Genomic DNA, 21,244 nt, shown 5'->3' on the forward strand with positions numbered 1-21,244 from the left:
AAAGTTTGAAAGGATAAAATGAAAATAAAAAATGCTCAGAGACACGAATTCCTTGACTGAACCTATCCATGATTTTACTGCCACTCTCTGCTTTTCAGTTTATTAATCCCAAAGGGAAAAAGGCCTAGCAACCACAAATTTCATAACTTTTTGGCTCCCTCTTGTGGCTGAACTCTATATTAATTTATCACCTATAAACAGAACTAATAGTATTTTCATTTTTACGTCAGTGCTGTCAGTATTTTATCTGAAAATTACAAAGTGAGCCTTTGTAATATCTACAACAAACTACTTCAATGAGCAAAAAATAATATACTAGAAAATAATTCCTCTAAGCAAAGAGTAAATTAAGTATTCTTTATCCAAAAGAGAAACTTACAGAGTAACTTTATTAAGAGTTATTTGTAGATTGTCATAACAAACCACTTTCATAAAATTCTGATTAAAATTTTTATTGAGGGCACTGGGGCTTTTTCTATGACCCTCTTAAAAAATGTAACAGATTTTTATTAGATTGAATAACAAAGTCAAAGACAGGGAAATGGGTCAAGAGGACCTGTATGAATCTTTTTGAACTTTACTATTCCATCTTTCCAATTTTTTTGTTGTTTAAATGCAACAAACTATTAGTAGGTGTTAGTCTATTTATTTTATTCTTGTTCTATTGGTCTTGGTTTCTATAGTCAATGATCTATTTAAAAAAAGGAAGACTTTTGTTTAGAAGTTCCTTAGACTTGAGGAAAATTTGGGGACTATTAAAATTTTGCATATAACTCATTTCCACTTAAAAATGTTATTTGATTTCACATAAGGAAAAGAAACCTCAAACTTACAAAGAATCATTTCCGTAGATGTCACTTTTTTTGTTCTGTGACAAGTAATAAAATTGTTCAATAGGAAGCTTTCTGAAAAGAAAGAACAGATTAAATTGAACATCTTTTTAATAGCAGTGTAATGGTGAGATAGTAAAAGATAAATAGACGAATACAACCATGTATACGTGGTAATTCAGTATATGAAAAGATGGCATTTTAAATCAGTGGGAAAAGGCTTATTTTTTAATAAACAATGCAGGAAAAATTCACTAGCCATTTGGAAAAAAGGATTTCAACTTCATACTATTCAAAGAGATAATTTCAGATGGATTAAAAACCTAAGGAATTGGTGAAAAGCATAAAAATATTAAAAAAAATATAGGAATATGTTTTTTTCTTGGTGGTAGGGAAAACATTTTAAATAAGATTTTTAAAAACTCAAAAATCAAAAGGAAATTTGATAACATCAAATGAAAAATTTTTGAAAAGGACTTCCCTGGTGGCTCAGTGGTAAAGAATCTGTCTGTCAATGCAGGTGACATGGGTTCGAGTCCTGATCTGGGAAGATCCCATATACTGAAGAGCAACTAAGCCCATGCACCCCAACATACTGAGCCTGTGCTCTGGAGCCTAGGAGTCGCAGCTACTGAGCCCACATGCTGCAACTACGGAAGCCTGCGTGCCCTAGAGCCTGTGTTCCACAACAAGAGTGTGTATGTGTTAGTCGCTCAGTTGTGTCCAACTCTTTGCGACCCCATGGACTGTAGCACACCAGGCTCCTTTGTCCATGGAATTCTTTGCAACAAGAGAAGACACCGCAAGGAGAAGCCCATGCACCACAGCTAGAAAGTAGTTCCCACTTGCCAAAACTAGAAAAACGCCTGTGCAGCACAGCCAGCACAGCCAAAAATAAATAATAGAAAAAATTTAAAAAAAAAGATACAGAGAATTTATAAAAAAATTAAGACAAGACAGCAAAAAAAGCTCAAATAAAACAAAGATTAGAAAAAATATTTATAATAGATACATATAGGGTTAATATCCAGAACATCAAGAACCAGTAAGAATCTATAGCTAAAAGACAAGCAATAAAAATGAGCAAAGAATAAGAACAGAAAGGAAATATAAATAGTCAAAAATAAGAAAACAAATGTAAGAAAAAAGTACTCAGTCTAATCAGAGAAATGCATTCTGATAATCAAGATAAACTTTTTATTCTTTAGATAGGCAAAAATTATACAGTTTGATAATGTTAGTACAGTTGGCTAAGAATATGGCAAAATGGATACTTTTAGATACTACTCTGGGAATATAAAGCATTTGGGGGATAAAATTAAAAATAATTCATATATTATGATCCATAACTTCTACTTAGAATTTTCCCTAGAGAAACATTTGTGTACTGAGTTCAAGGAAGCCTGTATAAAGATATTCATACATTTAGTTAATACAAAAGAAGAAAAAGAAAATACAAGAATGGCTAAATAATTTAATACATCCATACTGTGGAACACTATGAGAAATTTAAAGAATCAGATATATCCATATTTACAATCTTTAGATTGCAGTTTTAGGTTCATGGCAAGGTTGAGAGATTTGAATGTAGAGAGATTATCAAACACCCTTTAACTCACACATGCTTCAGTTCAGTTCAGTTCAGTCTGTCGCTCAGTCGTGTCCGACTCTTTGTGACCCCATGAATCGCAGCACGCCAGGCTTCCTTGTCCATCACCAACTCCCGGAATTTACTCAAACTCATGTCCATCAAGTCAGTGATGCCATCCAGCCATCTTATCCTCTGTTGTCCCCTTCTCCTCCTGCCCCCAATCCCTCCCAGCATCAGGGTCTTAGTGCCTCCTTGTCATATGAGATGTTCCCTGATCAAGGATCAAACTCGTGTCTCCTGCACTGGCAGGCAGATTCTTTACCACTGAGCCACCAGGGAAGTCCCAAGGGATGCTTAGCAATCTTTCAGGGACAAAATTTGGGTTTGCCCCACCAGGTAAAGGCTTCCCTCGTGGCTCAGACAGTGAAAGAATCTGTCTGTAATACAGGAGACCTGGGTTCCATCCCTGGGTCAGGAAGATCCCCTGGAAAGGGAATGGCAACTCACTCCAGTATTCTGGCCTGGAGAATTCCATGGATAGAGGAGCCTGGTGGGCTACAGTCCACGGGATCACAAAGAGTCAGACACGGTTGAGCGACTTAACACACACACACACACACCAGGTAATAAATTCCTACGGGCTGAGGGCAAGGGAACTTGAAATATTTTTAAGAGATAAATATGATAATAATAACATTTAAATGATAAAAATGGTAACGTTTAACACAAAAGGGTGTGACAACAAGAACCGAATATATTAACCTGCATTTCTGAGTCAGGAGTGATTGACATTCTAATTGGAACAAATATTTCCTTTCCCAAGTATCCTAGGGCTACATTCCGTAAGACACTAAGACTTCTTTCTTATAAGAAGCTAGTCTTTTGCTTTCTTTTTACACACTATTATTCTGAAAATACTTCTAAGTCGTTTAGGATATTGTACATTTTTTTTTAATATACAAATTCTGGGGACCAGAACTATAAACTCCATGAAGAGCTATACCTTAATCTCAACAATGCTTGCTATATTCAAATGACTGAATAAATGAATAGCTGGAATGAGTGAATGAATGAACAGATGAAAAGAACGTGGACTATGGAGTTAAATAAATCCGGATTCAAATCCCCATTCTGAAACTTCATATTGTCTGACCCTCTTGTGTCAGAAGGAACAGTACTAAACCTCTTGGGTCTCTATTGTAAAACCAGGATAACAATTTCCACTTTACAAAGATATTTAAAATCTATATTATATTAGAAAGTAAGTTCCACGAGAGTGGGGGCTAAAACAAATCTGTTGAATGAATTAATGAACTTGAGGTCCTATCTTCAATGTGTCAATATTTGCATCTTTCCAATTGGACTTTTGATTTGTCTGCTTTTTATTACTTTACTGAGGCTTTCATAAGGCTACCACATGTCCCTACTGGTATTGTTTTCCTCTTTAGCTGTGGCCTATTTATTTATTTTAACTGCTTTAGAATAAAAAACTAGTTAGCTAGATTGTCAGTAAACTAGGTAGCCAGGATTGTTAGATAAAACAGGAGTAAGCGGGCTTTGTGTGGAGAAGCTTCAGTGGATTTTGTTTTGAGTAAATTTCATACTTAATAGTTAATGTGACATTTAATTTACTGCTCAGATTTTGTGTGTGTGTGCTTTATCTTTAGTTTTAACTGGCCTTTGAATACATTTGCTGAGAGGGTAACTTTAAGACATAAACTATGATTGAAATATTTTAATACTTGAAAACAATGCCCATTAGATTCTAATGACTTATAGATGGTTTTAAAAAAATAGAATTCAAAAGTCAACATTTGTAGAAATTAGGCCATCTATTTGCTCAAGCCAAAAAATTAATCTCTCTCAGGAATGTTGCTTAGTTTTAGATAAAATATGATTAGCAAGGGAATTAGATTAATCAAAATTTTTGATCACATAAACATCTCTAAGGAGAGCAAAGATATTTATAACATATTTTTTACTGACTTCACAATTAGAAATTATACAATTAGTGTTCCCATCTGTTTCTTTTCATAAATAATAAAAGTTCAGAAGTAGATTTAAGCTAACAAAGGACTCACAATAGAAATACAGAAAATTGAGTAACAATGACCTCTATGTGAGAGACTGAAAGTTCATTTACCTTGGCCAGATTTCTCCACCAAATCCATAATGCTGATGTCCTTTGCCCATGACTCTAGGAGGTTCACATTTCGGCCTGTGTTCCTCAGGGAGCGAAATGGGTATCATCCCTCCATATTCCCTTTCAGCACCCCATGGAAGCCTACATCGTTGGAGCGACTGTCTGAATTTCTGATACCTGCATACAAAGAGAGATTTTTGAAATATTAATGGGTTCAGAGTGGAATGCTATGGTCTGAATGTTTGTATCCTTCCTGCCCCCAAATTTATGTATTTAAATCCTAATGTCCAATGTGATGATATAAAAAGGTGGGATCTTCAGGAAGTGACTAGGTCAGGAGGTGCAGTCATGAATGGGACTAATGCTCTTGGTAAGAGAGATTCCAGAGAGCTTGTTAGCACTTCTACAATGCGGAAGTGAGCTAGAGAAGGACCTTGTTGGAAATACAAATTCTCAGGCTCCATCCCAGATCCAGGAATCAGAATTAGGGGGTGCAGTGAGGTGTTGAGCCCTATAATCTGTTTTTCTTTATTTTTTAATTGGAGGAAAATTGCTTTACCATGCTGCATTGATTTTTGCCATACAATGGTGTGAATCAGTCACAATGTTATCTATATATATATCCCCTGCCTCCTGAGCCTCCCTCTCCTCTCCCCATCCCACCCCTTTAAGATGTAATCTGTTTTAAACAAGCCCTCCAGATGATTCCTTTGCATGCTAAACTTTAGAAGTACTGCCCTATTCAACAAACTACCTTCCATAGAAAATAATTCTCCAATTGTTCCACCTTTTACAACTATACCATTCAGTAGGTTGAAGACACTGGAATTTCCTAAATTGGCTGGTAGGGCTAGTCTCATCTTAAAAACTGGTTCAGATGACTTTCTCTGCTCTTTCTCAACAAGGGAGTGAAGGGCAAGGACACATATTCACTGTTGTAAAAATGCTTCACAGGAAGTACTCAGTGGATGTCTGTGAAATGAATTGCATGCCTGAGTGAATGAAAAAGGCCAAAGAGACTGATTTGTTTCCTGGACTGCTACTTATGACACAATATGAAAACTGTAGGCTAGGGAGAAGTCCTCACAAAGCTATTAATCTGGCTAAAGACCTGCGTCCTAATTAGGAAGGATTTCATGTCTTCCAGTTTCCACTAATGGCAGTCAATTATTTAGACTAACCATCCCACTAAAAATACATTAAAATGCTGGAAAAAGAGCTTTGGGGTTGGTGACCATGTGGAGGTGGCGGTGGGGCCCTCAGACTTCATTGAAGTTTCAGTGCCCCAATCCACATACCTTGCCCTATGCACCTCTTCCACCTGGCTGTTCTTAAGTTACATCCTCGTATAATAAAGCAGTAATCTGTCACCAAGAAATGAACAGCACAACGTTCTAGAGAACAAAGAACAATGATTCATCACAGTTTCCCCAGCACAACAAAGAGGACAGGTCATTGCAGACAAAAGACTCTGGCACACTCACCATGGAATCCCCAGTATATGGCACTGTGCCTTGCAAATATATGCTCAATAAATAGTTACTGCAAGGTGGTTTTCCTTGAGAGCAGACAATGACATGATAATTTTAGAAAGGGGACCCACTGAACTTTGGGTCAAATTTTCTTGGAGAAGTTGAATTCTATTTTTATTTGACTGCTTCGATTTTCCTTGAGCAAACAACATAAAACGTTGAAAAGAAAAGCATCTTCTTAAAAGCAACTCATTGTTAACAAGACAGAAAGAGACACCAGGGTTCCATAAGAGGGGAAATAGGAATCCAGAAAGGTAAACAAGCACTGCTGCTGCTGCTGCTGCTAAGTCACTTCAGTCATGTCCGACTCTGTGCAACCCCATAGGCGGCAGCCCACCAGGCTCCCCCGTCCCTGGGATTCTCCAGGCAAGAACACTGGAGTGGGTTGCCATTTCCTTCTCCAATGCAGGAAAGTGAAAAGTGAAAGTGAAGTCGCTCAGTCGTGTCCGACTCTTAGTGGCCCCATGGACTGCAGCCCACCAGGCTCCTCAGTCCATGCGATTTTCCAGGCAAGAGTACTGGAGTGGGGTGCCAAACAAGCACAGAAGCCACTTTTGCCCTTAAGGCAGTGCTAATTCTGGCAGATTTCATTTTTGCTTTAAGGACATTGCAGGGGGAGAAGTACAGAAATCAGCCAGGTGAGGAATCTAAAGGAAGCCATCCCTACCGTAAACTGGGACCCTAAAAGACTGCCCTCTCATGTTAAAGGTGAGTCAGGAAAAACCAGCTCTCATTTTCTCCCCAAATTTGCACTTGCCCATGACTTGAACTTGAATTTAAGTGGTCAGAGATAGATAGCATACCCCCTATTTGTACATATGCAAGACCAACAGGATCCCCTTCTGGAGGAAGGATTCTTGGGTGAATCACTGTCTAGGATGAGTTCTAAAGGATGAGTAGGACTTTTCTGGGTGCAAGAGAGGGAGGACTCTAAGCAGGGGCAATATCATGGAAGAAAGTTGAAAGGTTAAGGAACTGAAAATTCCTGACAGTGTTGGCTCCAGAATCCTTCTTGGGGAAGATTGGCTTGTTTGATCAAGTATTTTGTTAGGCCACTTGGAGAAGAGACAGAGACTCTGCAAGTACAGTTGTTGATAAGGACTCAAGCAACCCAAGATTTATTAAGCTGCTCAGCAATGGAAGGGATCTGGTGTTTCACTCTTGAGAGAGGAAGATGAGGGGAAAGGGAATTAGAAGGAGAGGAAGAAAAGAGACTAGCAGGATGCTAAGGGATCACAGTGAGTGAAAAGCCATTGGGGGAACTCTGATGGTAGCCGGGATAAAGAACTTTTAAATACAGAAGCTATGGCTTATAAGGGACTCTTAGTTATATATTATATGGTATGATGGGATTCTTCCTTCAGACCCTTACCTGATCAGTGAAATTTACCAGGCTCACAAACGCTCTGTTTGGATGAGGTCTTTGGAGGAAACTAAAAAATGACTGTTTCACATCTGGGTCAAAATGTTGTTGAACAGAAGCAGAATATGTGGAGCCAGTACCCAAAGTCAGTTACGGCCATCCCCATCCCATCCTGGGAATTTCGGTACATTTTGAGGAAGGCTTTGGGTTACCAGAATGTATAGAATAAAGATTTGAGTGGAACTTAGCTGAATCTTAAGGATGAAAAGACAGCTGAATTTTGGGCTACATCAGAGGAGCTGACACAGAATATTGAAATTTGAGGCACAGCAGAGAAGAGCTGCTTGAGAAGGGAAGCAAGTGAGGAAGACAAGGGTAACACCCTGCATGATCTCACGGGCCCTTTGGATGATACCTTCTGAGCAATGTGGACCCAGTCAGAAACACGGAAAGGGAATCAGAGATACAGATGTGGACAGTGGAGCCGCTTTCTTCTCTGCACCCATGCACTGGTTTAGTGTCAACCTCCTGCACAAATCTGCTGAAAGAAGAACTAACACTTGGGACTGTCATACATGGAATGTATCGTCTCAAAGTCACTACAAAGGGGTTGGCAAACTATGACCCACAGGCCAAATCCAACCTACTGCTGTTTTTGTAAGTAAAATTTTATTGGAATACAGCCATGACCGTTCATTTGTATACTGGCTATTGTCTATGGCTGTTTTTCTGCTACAACAGTAGAGCTGAGTAGTTTGACAGAGACTGAAAGTGAAAAAGGTGAAAGTGTTAGTTGCTCAGTCGTGTCTGACTCTTTGCAACCCCACGGACTGTAGCCTGCCAGGCTCCTCTGTCCGTGGAATTCTCTAGGCAAGCCAGGGTCTCCTGCATTGTAGGCAGATTCCTTACCATATGAGCCACTAGAGAAGCCCTTGACAGAGACTATAGAGCCTTAAGTATTTACTATCTGGTCCTTTAAGGAAGAAGTCTGCCACCCCCTGCACCAGCTAGTCAAGGAGAATCTGGTGTCCGCTGATTTGGGGTACTGGAGAAGGGATGCAGGTATTCCGTTCTCAGACCTCTGAGCTATGATCTATGACTATAATCAATAGACACAGTGTGTGGGCATGACAAGTGAAAAATATTTAAATACATTTGATTAATGGCAACCTAAGCTTTAATATCTAAGTTTTTAAAAGTTACATTTAAATTAGATGAGTCAATTTCTCAGCATCTGACCCTCATATATTACACTAGCCTAGGAAGATGAGCCAGTAGAATATGTTAATCAATCATTTGAGTTGTCATTCATCTAAAACCAGTAAGTTGCAGGAAACCATTTAAAATAAAAGGCAAAGCATAAAGAAGACATATTTCTCTTTCACTGTAGGGTCTCATATCCTTACCCCTTAGCTTTAATATTAACAGAATTTATAGAAGGAACTAATTAAATGAAATATTAAAATTTCAGTATTAAATAATTTTATAGCTTAAATAATACATGTCTCCTAAGCAAATAACAATAAATTATTAGTGTTGAAATCTGTAGCCACATAAAATTAATGTTTACTTGTTTAAGAGAAAGATGTGTTCCCTGTAGATAAACCAGTATCTTTCTTTGGAGTCACTTTATAGGATTTTGATTTGGGGGACTGAATTTAGCCAATAACGATTAGAGGCATGATTAAAGGAAAGGCTAGAACAAACATATGCTTATTTTTTGACAGGAAGCTAACAGTTAAAAACAAACAACAAACAAACCCCCAAACCTCAGGAATCAGAAAGCAATGGCATGAGCACAGAAATAAAATGGAACTTGTAATTAAATCTTAAGCAATTCTCAAGACACTTCCTTAATTGATATTTATCTTCCTAATGGACTAGGAAGGAGACGTCAGCTGAATGGAAAAAGGAGATAGGCATCTGTGATTTTGAGAATCTGTACCTGCCACTGTTAAATTTTCAATGGAAAAAATACAAAAGAATGCCACTTACTTATTAATATTTTTTAAGGAGATCAAGTGATTATACATAATAGTGACTAGTATAATTGTCCCAAAACATACCAGTGAAGAAAGTAACTGATGTACAAAGATTAACTTGCCCTTGGTCACTGGGTAAGCCAGAGCACAATCCTGGTTTTCATGTTGTGTTTCAGTGCTTTCTGCTAGCCCAGTGATTCTCAAAACAAGTCGAAAACTACTAAAAATGCAGATCCCCTAGATCCAACCCAGACCCAGTGAGTCAGAGTCTCTCCAGATAGAGCTTGAGTGCAGGCTAAGACACTTTAGTGGCATCCGACTCCTTGCGACCCATTGGACTGTAGCTTGCTGGGCTCCTCTGTCCATGAGATTCTCTGGACAAGACTACCGGAGTGGGTTGCTGGGTTGCAACCCTGGAGGTAATTTCCTTCTCCAGGGGATCTTCCTGACTCAGGGATCAAACCCTTGTCTACTGCACCTCCTGCATTGCAGGTGGATTCTCTACCGCTGAGCCACTGGGGAAGCCCAAAGTCAGAGCTTGGGAATCTGTATTTTCAGAACACTTGTCATGTTATTTTCATGTGCCCAGTTACCAGACTAGTGGTGGGTAACAACTTAGTTTCACTGTGCTGCCTATTCTGGAAAGGAAAAAAAAAACAGGTGGATGAGAGGAAACAATTTTTCATCTTTGTTTAAATTGCCAAGTTAGTTCAAAACACATTATAATATTTAAAAAGCCACCCCCTTAAGTACAGCCACACTTAGAAAATTAAGCTGCTGAGAGCTAATACATTACGACTTGTATTCATCCTTACCATTATGGAGGTAATGTTCTTCATTGTTCTGTTTTGTTTTTGAGATACCTTGAGGTTTGAGTTAGGAGCCATATACCCTGAACCTGGTTTGGAAGAAGTAAGCCTCTGTGTGGATAGGGTAGAGTTACCAATGTTGCCCTGATGATACATTCTAGAAAAGTTGAGGAATACTACTGAGAGAAAAGAGAACTTCTATTTCTGTAAGCTTCCCAGCTACTATTTAAAAGGGTGTTAAATGGGAGGGGGAGGTTCTGAGAATATAGGATCATCCTGGTTTTCCCATTTGGGGACTAGGAAAGGAAAAACTTCGCATGGAATAAAGTGAAAAGCAAATTTTATTTATTAGGCACTAGGAACATGGTTGTACCTAGATACTGCTTCAAATAATACCTTATTATATTTATAGGTAATTGAGTATACGCTGTGTTTAATTTTGTGGTCAGTTAAAGAAACAAAAAAATATTAATGACCCAGATAACCAAGATGGTGTGATTGCTCACCTAAAGCCAGACATCCTGGAGTGTGAAGTCAAGTAGGCCTTAGGAAGCATCACTACGAACAAAGCTAGTGGAGGTGATGGAATTCCAGCTGAGCTATTTCAAATCCTAAAAGATGATGCTGTGAAAGTGCTGCACTCAATATGCCAGCAAATTTGGAAAACAGCCATGGCCACAGTACTGGAAAAGGTCAGTTTTCATTCCAATCCCAAAGAAGGGCATTGTGAAAGAATGTTCAAACTACCACACTACTGCACGTATTTCACATGCTAGCAAGGTAATGCTCAAAATTCTCCAAGTTAAGCTTCAATAGTACATAAACTGAGAACTCCCAGATGTTCAAGCTGGATTTAGAAAACTCAGAAGAACCAGAGATCACATTGCCAGCATCCACTGGATCATAGAAAAATCAAGAGAATTCTAGAAAAACATGTACTTTTGCTTCATTGACTATGCTAAAGCCTTTGACCATGTGGATCACAACAAACTGTGGAAAATTCTTAAAAAGATGGCAAAAGAAGACCACCTTAGCAGCCTCCTGTGAAACCAGTATGCAGGTCAAGAAGCAGTTAGAATCAGACATGGAACAATGGACTGGTTCCAAACTGAGAAAGGAGTACATCAAGGCTGGTATATTTTCACCTTGTTACATACAGAGTACATCATGAGAAATGCCAGGTTGGATGAAGCACAAGCTGGAATCAAGATTGCTGGGAGAAATATCAATAACCTCAGATATGCAGATGACACCACCCTTGTGGCAGAAAGTGAAGAGGAACTAAAGAGCCTCTTGATAATGGTGAAAGAGGAAAATGAAAAAGCTGGCTTAAAATTCAACGTTCAGAAAACTAAGGTCATGGCATCTGGCCCCATCACTTCATGGCAAACAGATGGGGAAACAATGGAAACAGTGACAGACTTTATTTTCTTGGGCTCCAAAATCACTGCAGATGGTGACTGCAGCCATGAAGTTAAAAGACACTTACTCCTTGGAAGAAAAGTTATGACCAACCTAGACAGCATATTAAAAAGCAGAGACATTACTTTGCCAACAAAGGTCCATCTAGTCAAAGCTGTGGTTTTTCCAGTAGTCATGTATGGATGTAAGCGTTGGACCATCAGAAGGCTGAACATTGAATAACTGATGCTTTTGAACTGTGGTGTTGGAGAAGACTCTAGAGTCCCGTGGACTGCAAGATCAAACCAGTTAATCCTAAAGGAAATTAACCCTGAATATTCATTGGAAGGACTGATGCTGAAGCTGAAGCTCCAATACTTTGGTTACCAGATGCAAAGAGCCTACTCATAGGAAAAAACCCTGATGCTAGCAAAGACTGAAGGCAGGAGGAGAAGGGGACGACAGCAGATGAGATGGTTGGTTGGCATCACCGACTCTATGGATATGAGTCTGAGCAAGCTCCAGGAGATTGTGAAGGACAGGGAAGCCTGGTGTGCTTCCATGGGGGTCTCAGAGTCAGACACGAATAAGTGACTGGAAAACAGCAATGAAAAGCAGTATTTTCGCTGACTTCTCTCTTAGATTTCAAGTCTGTTTAAGGGTTTTGGAGCCAATTACTAACCAAACCATAGGACCATTTAGGTAGAGGGTATCAACATTTCAGTTAAATGCCTCTGTGAGTGCTTTTGCGAGCACAGTGAATTCCATCAGATACGGCAGCGTTAAATTCCTACTCAGATCCCTTTTGGCCAAATATAAAACCTCACACTTCTGCTTTTGATCCAGGGACCACTGCCTATCCCCATATCACACACGATCTGCTAAGGATTTCCTCTGGCTCCAGGAAAGCCCTGTCTGATCTTATGGTCCTTGGAGCTGAGCAGGAATTTAGGGCTCACAGCCACTTTTGGGAATCAGATAACAAAGCAGGTACACCAAGGAATGAGTCTGTAGATGTGAACTGAACACACTTTCCCACAAATATGAACATATTTCTTTGCATTAAGTGAAAAACAGTAGTTTACAAAAAATATGTTGAATGGAATCTTCAAATTTAAAAAATGGAGGACACATATTGAAATATTAACAATGGTTACTGTTTCTGGATAAAGGAAGTACAGAAGGTTTTCTTCCTGTGCTTTAATTTCATTTTTTCTTCCATTGGAAAAATGGAAAATTTATTTTATTTTTTGATTTTCATGATTTCCAAGTTATTCATAGAGAAATATCAGGGTTTTTTTTTTTCAGTTAAAATTTTTTTCTTTATATCTTTTTTTCTTTTTTCTTCTGTGTTAGTTTTTAATTGGGAGAAAAAGCTTTCTTTTTATTTTTTCATATAAAGAGTATGTTTACAAATTGGAATAGATCCATGGAAGTTTGATCAAGACAGTGAAAGTCTCGACACAGGAAGAAAGAAGAGTAAAGTCTGTTAAAAATGAGTGTTCATCTGGCAAAAAGAACTCAGACAGTCAAAAGAATCTTCAAACTCTTGAGGGGTTGCTATCATAAAGATAACGTGTGTGCATGCTCAGTCATTTCTGTCATGTCTAACTCTTTTGACTACTTTCTTAAATGAGAGATTTGACAATGTGAAATTATAAAACAAACAAGCAAAAGCAAGAAAACAATTACACAGGTTATTTTTCACCCATGATTTTGAGTTTTTTTTTTCTTTCCTAAAAATGATTCAAATAAATATTGATACAATACAGTAAAGCTGGCACTAATATCTCAGAAAACTACTTGTTTGTACCCTGTTCCTTCATACATAAAATGGGGATAATAATAATACTTATCTCATAGGGCTGTTGTAGGGATTAAAAGAATCACATTAGTAAAACATTTGGTACAGTGCCAACACATAGTAATCACTCATATATGTTAGATGACATTTTAAACATAATCTGCAATTATGTTTAAATTGCAGATTTATGCAATAAATAATAATGTTTATTCTCTGCATTACAGAGAATTTGGTAGAGCATAAATAAAGTCTGAATAACAGATTCTGGGAGTATTTTTGAGCAGATGGTGTTAGAGAATTATAAGGAACCACTATGCTACTCTTTGGGCTTCTCTGGTGGCTCAGATGGTAAAGAATCTGCCTGCAGTGCAGGAGACCTGGGTTCAATCCCTAGGTCAGGAAGATGCCCTGGAGAAGGTAATGGCAATCACTCCAGTATTCTTGCCTGGAGAATTCCATGGACAGAGGAGCCTGGCGAGCTACAGTCCATGGGGTTGCAAAGAGCTGGACATGAAGAAACACAAGCTGGAATCAAGACTGCCGGGAGAAATATCAATAACCTCGGATATGCAGATGACACCACCCTTATGGCAGAAAGTGAAGAGGAACTAAAAAACCTCTTGATGAAAGTGAAAGTGGAGAGTTAAAAAGTTGGCTTAAAGCTCAACATTCAGAAAATGAAGATCATGGCATCCGGTCCGATCACTTCATGGGAAATAGATGGGGAGACAGTGGAAACAGTGTCAGACTTTATTTTTCTGGGCTCCAAAATCACTGCAGATGGTGACTGCAGCCACGAAATTAAAAGACGCTTACTCCTTGGAAGTAAAGTTATGACCAACCTAGATAGCATATTCAAAAGCAGAGACATTACTTGGCCAACAAAGGTCCGTCTAGTCAAGGCTATGGTTTTTCCTGTGGTCATGTATGGATGTGAGAGTTGGACTGTGAAGAAGGCTGAGCACCAAAGAATTGATGCTTTTGAACTGTGGTGTTGGAGAAGACTCTTGAGAGTCCCCTGGACTGCAAGGAGATCCAACCAGTCCATTCTGAAGGAGATCAGCCCTGGGATTTCTTTGGAAGGAATGATGCTAAAGCTAAAACTCCAGTACTTTGGCCACCTCATGCGAAGAGTTGACTCATTGAAAAAGACTCTGATGCTTGGGAGGAATTGGGGGCAAGAGGAGAAGGGGAAGACAGAGGATGAGATGGCTGGATGGCATCACTGACTTGATGGATGTGAGTCTGAGTGAACTCCGGGAGTTGGTGATGGACAGGGAGGCCTGGCTTGCTGCGATTCATGGGGTCGCAAAGAGTCGGACACGACTGAGCGACTGAACTGAGCAACTAACACACATACTACTCTTCATAAAGTTTAATTAAAATATTAATTCACAGGGCTTCCCTGGTGGTTCAGTGGTAAAGCATCCGCCTGCCAATTCAGGAGACACAGGTTTAATCTCTAGTCCAGGAAGATCCCACATGCTGAGAAGCAACTAAGCCTGTTCGCCACAACTACTGAGCCTGTACTCTTTAGAGTCTAAGAGCCACAACTGCTGAGCCCTCACGCCCTAGAGCCTGTGCTCTGCAACAAAAGAGGCCACTGCAATGAGAAGCCTCAGCATTGCAACTAGAGAGTAGCCCCCATTCTCCACAATTAGAGAAAAGCCCACACATAATGAAGCCTCAGCACAGCCAAAGAAACAAAATTAATTCAAAATGAAGGAACAGATCATTCTAGAGTTCTAGAATGCAGTAGATGAATTTGATGTTTGCCTTTTAAAAATATACACTAACTTTTTACTTCTTGCCAAGTTACTAATAGATGTGGACACTTCAAAGTTTAGTTCATTGTCATATTATGCCTTCCCAGTGATGTGATACACAGAAGAGGTCCATAACCTTAAATACTTTTTCTCACAGAACAAAAATACAGTAATATATTAAAACCTTTTATAATTGTTTGCATTATCCAGTTTTTGTTTTACCTGTCCTCTGAGGCAGTTGGGCGAGTAGCCATTTCTAGTGGAGTGTGCAATTCATTAGAGTAAAAGGTGTCTGACAATATGTCAGCTCCTTCAAGCTCCCTACAGCAGTAGGGCTGGCCATGAATTACCTCCATGCTTCTTGGCTAAAAGGGCACAACCTGCAAAAAGAAAAGGAGGGCACACTTGGTTAAAGAATCACTGAGTTAGCTGCTGGCACACTGACCCTCCCTTAGGGCAGGCAGGAAACTTGCTTTGTACTGCTCAGTAGTTCAACCCAAGTCTGCTTAGAAATCATGGGCTCCTATCTTTGGGGTGAGCTCTATCTGTGGGCCCTCGGGTGTCCTTTCAGTAACAGACAGCAACTTAAGTTCTATGGAAACGAATTTCAACTGAAACAAATCCACAAAGTGGAAGAGGTTCCAAAGTAGAGTATGAATGCTAAGTGGATGACTCGTGGACTCATTTAAGGCTTCGATTCTTGCCTCAATTTTAACCGTAATTATTCAAGAAAACTCAGCTGATTCCCCCTGCCCTGGTCTTTTTTTTTTTTTTTAAGCAGGGAGACTCAGCATCCAACAGAATTAACACCTGTGCTTCTAAAGTCTTCAGGGATTCTAGTCGAGAGGTTCTTTGAAGAGAGGTGGAGAATCAGCGGTGCAGCACAAGCGAGACCCCAAAGTGAGAATTCCACCCCTCCTTAGGACTTGATGAGGGAAGCAAAAGATGCGCTTTGGCCAGGACGGGCCTAAGCCTTGCCTCCAGGGCCATCGACGCCCTGCCTATCTGTGCCTCGGGGTTCCGACGCACCTTGGGACATCAGCCTGGACGCCTTAGGCGGCAGAGCCTCCCTTTCCCCTCCCTAGAGCTGGAGGGCCTCTGCGGGGCGTGGAATTCCGCCGTCGTCCGCACCTGCGGCCCAGGGGAGCTTGCGTGCAGGTGCGGGTGAAGGAGAGAGAGGGCCGGCGGGCAGGCCAGGGGTGGGGTTGAGGGTGCCTGTGACGGCGACCGTGACCGTGGCAATAGGTAATGCATGCGGGGCGGCGGGCTTCGGGGAGGAGAGCAAGGGCGGCGGTGGGCTCTTAGAAGTTTCGGAAGAAGCCAGCCCGCGAACTCTTGGAACTCGTAAGAATTGGAAGCCGGAAGGAAGGTGGGGAACGAGGGCTAGACTCCCAGTCGACGCGCGAAAATTCTTCCGGCACTCCAGTCCCTCGGCCCCGCCCCTTTATTCGCCCCTCCCTTCGCCCCTGGCCCCGCCCCCTGGCGCCCTCGGCAGGACGTACCTCACGCTCCTTCGAGGGCTGCTTGGTCCAGGCGGCTCCTGGCCCTGGGGCCCGCGCGTTCTCTGCTGTGCACTGGGTGGTGGAGGAGTGCGGTGCCAGGGAGACTCTGATGAGGAGGGAGCCTCCAACACATCCATGTTCCTTACCCTCAGTGGGGAACAGTGCGGCCTTATCGAGGGTGGCTTCCGCAGGACTCAGCACGTGCAGCCCCTACATTATGCCAGGCCGAGGCTCTTCCTCTTCTAGCTGGGTGTGGACAGGGCAAACAGGCAGTGTGCCTGCGGTGGTCTACCCGATCAGCAAAGACCTCGCCCTGCTTCGATTACCTTTGTTACCACCCCCCACGTCCCCGCCCCCAATCCTCCCGAAGAAACCAATGTGAACCACAATTCTGCACCTACGGGACCACGAGTTTCTGTGATGGCTGAGGAAAGAACCGCTGAGAAGGACCCTGATGTGGGAAGGTTGGTTACTTTTGCGGGGAGAGGCTGGAACTGAGCCCGCAGGAACACAGGGGAAGGTGAGGGCAAGAACGACCACCTCTCAGAAGGGAGGTGTAACAGGGCTGTTCTCTGCCTGGTTCCCAACTTCATTTTCACTTTTCATTTTCCTGCATTGGAGAAGGAAATGGCAACCCACTCCAGTGTTCTTGCCTGGAGAACCCCAGGTTCGGGGGAGCCTGGTGGGCTGCCGTCTATGGGGTCGCACAGAGTTGGACACGACTGAAGTGACTTAGCAGCAGCAGTGGGTATTCATTTTGTGCTGTGCTTTCCAGGTGAGTGTTAGCTGATGTGAGGGAAAGAAAGCTGCGTTAGAGTAGACCAGGTGTTAATTTTGTATTCCTGGTCTGTTTCTTTGTCCCTGCACCTTTCTCAGAGTCCAGTAGTTACCAGCCACTAAACCAAGAAGCATAGATTTTTCAGGACGCAGAGTTGTGAATTAGGTGAAGTTTGACTTTCTTTTTGACCCCGTTAACATTTTCTTTACCCAAAAAATTTCTCATAGAAGTTCACCTCAGCCTTTTCGCTGCTTTGTGTGCGCAGGATACCCATGACATTATCTTGTCAGCCCAGCCTATTTTATGTGCCTGGCCTCCCAGGACTTTACATACGTCACCTTTTCCCATGCTTGACCTTTGTCCAAATTTCCTCATGGCTTGATTCTTCCTGGGAGGTAATAACTGAGTGTCATAGGTTTAATCAGTGACATCTGATGAGCTGTGTCACTAGCCACAGGTTAGTATGTAATGGGTGTTTGTGATACCAGGAAAGTTGAGGAAACTGTAAGTTGATTGACCAGGATATGTGGTGATAGCTTCCTGGTGTGTTTGAAATTTTATTTTGGTCAAATGACTGTTGTTGTTTAGTCGCTCAGTTGTGTTGAACTCTTTGCGACCCCACAGACTGTAGCCTGCCAGGCTCCTCTGTCCAGGGATTGTCCGGGAATATTGGAGTGGGTTACCATGCCCTCCTCCAGGGCATCTTCCCAACCCTGGGACCTAACTCATGTCTCCTAATGTCTCCTTCATTGGCAAGTAGGTTCTTTACTACTAGCGCCACCTGGGAAGCCAGAGTGTAAAGGTTAGGAAAATTTAATTATTTTTGCCTCTGTTATTTTCAAGTAAAATTTACAGGCAAGAAAAAGTTTTTTGCCAGATCTTTTAAAAAACAGTTGTTGTCTTCGGAAATGTTTTTACATCTGCAAGATTCTAAAGGATGTCAGGATTGGGTCTATTATTTGACCAACACTCCTTAATCTAGGCTTTTATGATTTAATTCACACCATCTCAGCCATCTGGTGATATGTATGTGACCCCCAACGACACTTGTCATAGTTGTTGTTTAGTCGCCAAGTCTTGACCGACTCTTTTGCAACCGCATGGACTGTAGCCCACCAGGATCCTCTGTTCATGGAATCTCCTGGGCCAAGGCTACTGCAATGGGTTGCCGTTTCCTTCTCCAGGGGATCTTCCCAACCCAGAGATTGAACCTAGGTCTCCTGCATTGCAGGCAGATTCTTTACCATCTGAGCCACGAGGGAAGCTCCTTTACTGCCCTAGAGTGGGTCAAAGATATTTATTACCATAAGGAAAAAAGCCCCGGACCAAATTCTGTGTGGATTTTCCCTATAGACTGTGTGGAAATCCCTACAGACTGGAGTGGGTTGCCATTTCCTTCTCCAGGAGACCTTCCTGACCCCAGATCGAACCTGCATCCCCTGCATTGCAAGCAGGTTCTTTACTGCTGAGCCAGCAGTCGCCTCCTGTCTAGATGTGTGCAGCATGATTGAGCAAATCCCTTTTTGACCTGCCATATTGACTTCTCTTTCACTACCTCATTTCCCTTAATGTATTTTGTTTACCTTTTGTATCACTTGTAATTCTTCCAGCAGGGAAGGTGAAATTTGAAATGAAAGAAAAAAATGTATGCATAGAATATTGCATCTGAGTTGACGAAAATTCCAAACTACTAAAACTAGACCTTTAACTGTCAAGAAAAGAATATGCAGGAAATATATAACAATGTAAAGCATGGATTATATTCTATAATATTTTTGAAGGATGTTATAGAGACTTTTAACCCAGTGGCATTTGATAATGAATAAAACTTTAAGAGACTTAGTACTCCTTGGCAGATATGAATATTTTTATTTTGATCTTTTTTCCAGTTTTATTAATATAATTGACATACAGCACTATATAAATTGAGGTTTCCTTGATGGTTCACATGGTAAAGAATCTGTCTGCAATGCAGGAGATGTGGGCTCAATCCCTGTATCAGGAAGATCCTTTGGAGAAGGGAACGGCAACCCACTTCAAAATTCTTGCCTGGGAAATCCCATGGACAGAGGAGCCTGGTAGGCTACAGTCCATGGGGTTGCAAAGAGTTGGACACGACTGAGCAACTAATACTAACTGTATAAATTGGGAATTCCTGGTGGCTCAGTGGTAAAGAATCTGCCCACCAATGCAGGAGACTCGGGTTCAATTATGGGTTGGGAAGACCCTGTAGAGAAGGAAATGGCAACCTATTCCATTATTTTTGCCTGGGAAATCCTGGCAAAAAGGATTCAGGAGAGGAGCCTGGTGGGCTACAGTCCACAGAGTCACAAGAGTTGGATACAACTTAACGATTAAACCACTACCACCACGACTGTATAAATTTAAGGTGTACAGCATAAAGACATGATATGTTTTATGAAAATGAGGGACTTCCCTGGTGGTGCAGAGGCTAAGACATCGAGCTTCCAGTGCAGGGCACCTGGGTTTGATCCCTGGTTTGGGAACTAGATCTTGTGTGCAGCAACTAAGACCAGCACAGCCAAATATTCAATTAATAATAGATAATAGATAAATACTTTAAAAAAGAAGATGAATAAAGGAAAGCCTCATTCAAAATGGAGTTGGGAAGACCTAAGGGGGAGCTTTCATACACATACCACTCATCACAGTTTACACATTCCAGCCAGAAGAAGCTTAATTTACAGCAGGAAGAAGAAAGATTTTCTTTTTGCCTGGAAATAATCCAGCCAATGAGAAACTGTTACAACCCTGAAATCTCCTCCAGTGAACTTTTAAACAAATAGCCCCTCCCACCTTCCACTTTTCCACTATTCTTCTATAAAAGAATACTCCTTCTTTTGGTCTCCAAACTATGGGATTCACTGGTGGCTTAGACGGTAAAGAGTGCCTGCAATGGGTCAGAAAGATGCCTTGGAGAAGGAAATGGCAAGCCACTCCCGTATTCTTGCTTGGAAAATCCCATGGACAGAGGAGCCTGGTGGGCTACAGTCCAAGGGGTCACAGAGTTGAACACGACTGAGCAATTTCACCTTTCACCTTTGGTCTCCAGACTATAGTTTGCCATAGTTTCCATGGCCCAAAGGGCAATTCATGTGGTATTCCCAAATAAATTGGATTTTGCTGGCTAACTGTTACCATTTTCTTTTAAAGGTTCACATTACTTGGTGTCAAAAGGGGTATTTGAAGGAGTTGAATCCCTAAAGAACTAACGATCCTGGGAATCATGCCTGGTACCCACTTGATCCCCTTGTGTTCTCCACTCTTCTGGTCTGGTAAGTCTCCTCTCAGATTCAAGCTCATTCCTTTTGATTGAGCTCTCCAGCTTTTTAGGGGGATCTGTTTTTGTTTTCTTGACACTATTGCCCTCTGTGTGAGCACTCATTTGTTTTCTGAACCTCTGGTTTTGACATATAGGATCTCGATTCTCTAAATTCTCTCAGGAGAGTCCTCTTCTGGGACCACGGCTTACTTTGTGTTCAAAAACTTTTGCATATTTTCAACTAAATGGACCAACTTAATAAAAAATAGTTTAGAACTCCAGTGGTCACTATGGGGAACTTTCAAGCTCTTCATTACTGATAACTGTACATGTATTAAACCACTGGTCTGTGGATAAAATAATAATGTTTATGAATCAATACTGGTGAGGAAATATTAATAAGGCCTCATGAAGTGCCTACTTTGCTTGTCCCACCTGTTCTAAATGTACTCCTGGGCAA

The 21,244-nt window shown here is 41.1% G+C and overlaps 1 protein-coding gene and 1 long non-coding RNA gene across 15 annotated transcripts in view; one reads left to right on the forward strand and one right to left on the reverse strand.

Moving 5' to 3' along the window:
- SPMIP4 (sperm microtubule inner protein 4) overlaps positions 1-17,024 on the reverse strand; it is a 40,902-nt gene extending 23,878 nt beyond the window's left edge. For 3 of the 14 annotated variants that reach the window (XM_086398424.1, XM_086398412.1, XM_086398428.1), the window contains exons 1-4: positions 16,251-16,492; positions 15,444-15,601; positions 4,565-4,741; positions 834-905 (exon numbers count right to left, since the gene is read on the reverse strand). In XM_086398424.1, coding sequence (XP_086254550.1) covers positions 834-905; positions 4,565-4,741; positions 15,444-15,577 — 383 coding nt within the window. In that variant the 5' untranslated portion in view covers positions 15,578-15,601; positions 16,251-16,492. Of the gene's footprint in view, positions 1-833; positions 906-4,564; positions 4,742-15,443; positions 15,602-15,694; positions 15,832-16,031; positions 16,493-16,723 lie in introns of those variants that run through there. The other 11 variants (XM_086398425.1, XM_086398414.1, XM_086398420.1 and 8 more) reach the window with 9 other exon arrangements.
- The window catches only part of LOC147374085 (uncharacterized), a 103,499-nt gene continuing 98,908 nt past the window's right edge, over positions 16,654-21,244 (forward strand). Inside the window, exons 1-2 of the long non-coding RNA XR_015163182.1 lie at positions 16,654-17,243; positions 20,676-20,797. This is a non-coding gene — a long non-coding RNA (uncharacterized LOC147374085). The remainder of the gene's footprint in view (positions 17,244-20,675; positions 20,798-21,244) is intronic.

This window comes from Bos grunniens, chromosome 4 (assembly GCF_055505025.1).
Source record: "Bos grunniens cultivar Pamir isolate PY7600 chromosome 4, Bosgru_T2T1.0, whole genome shotgun sequence".
NCBI lineage: Eukaryota > Metazoa > Chordata > Mammalia > Artiodactyla > Bovidae > Bos > Bos grunniens.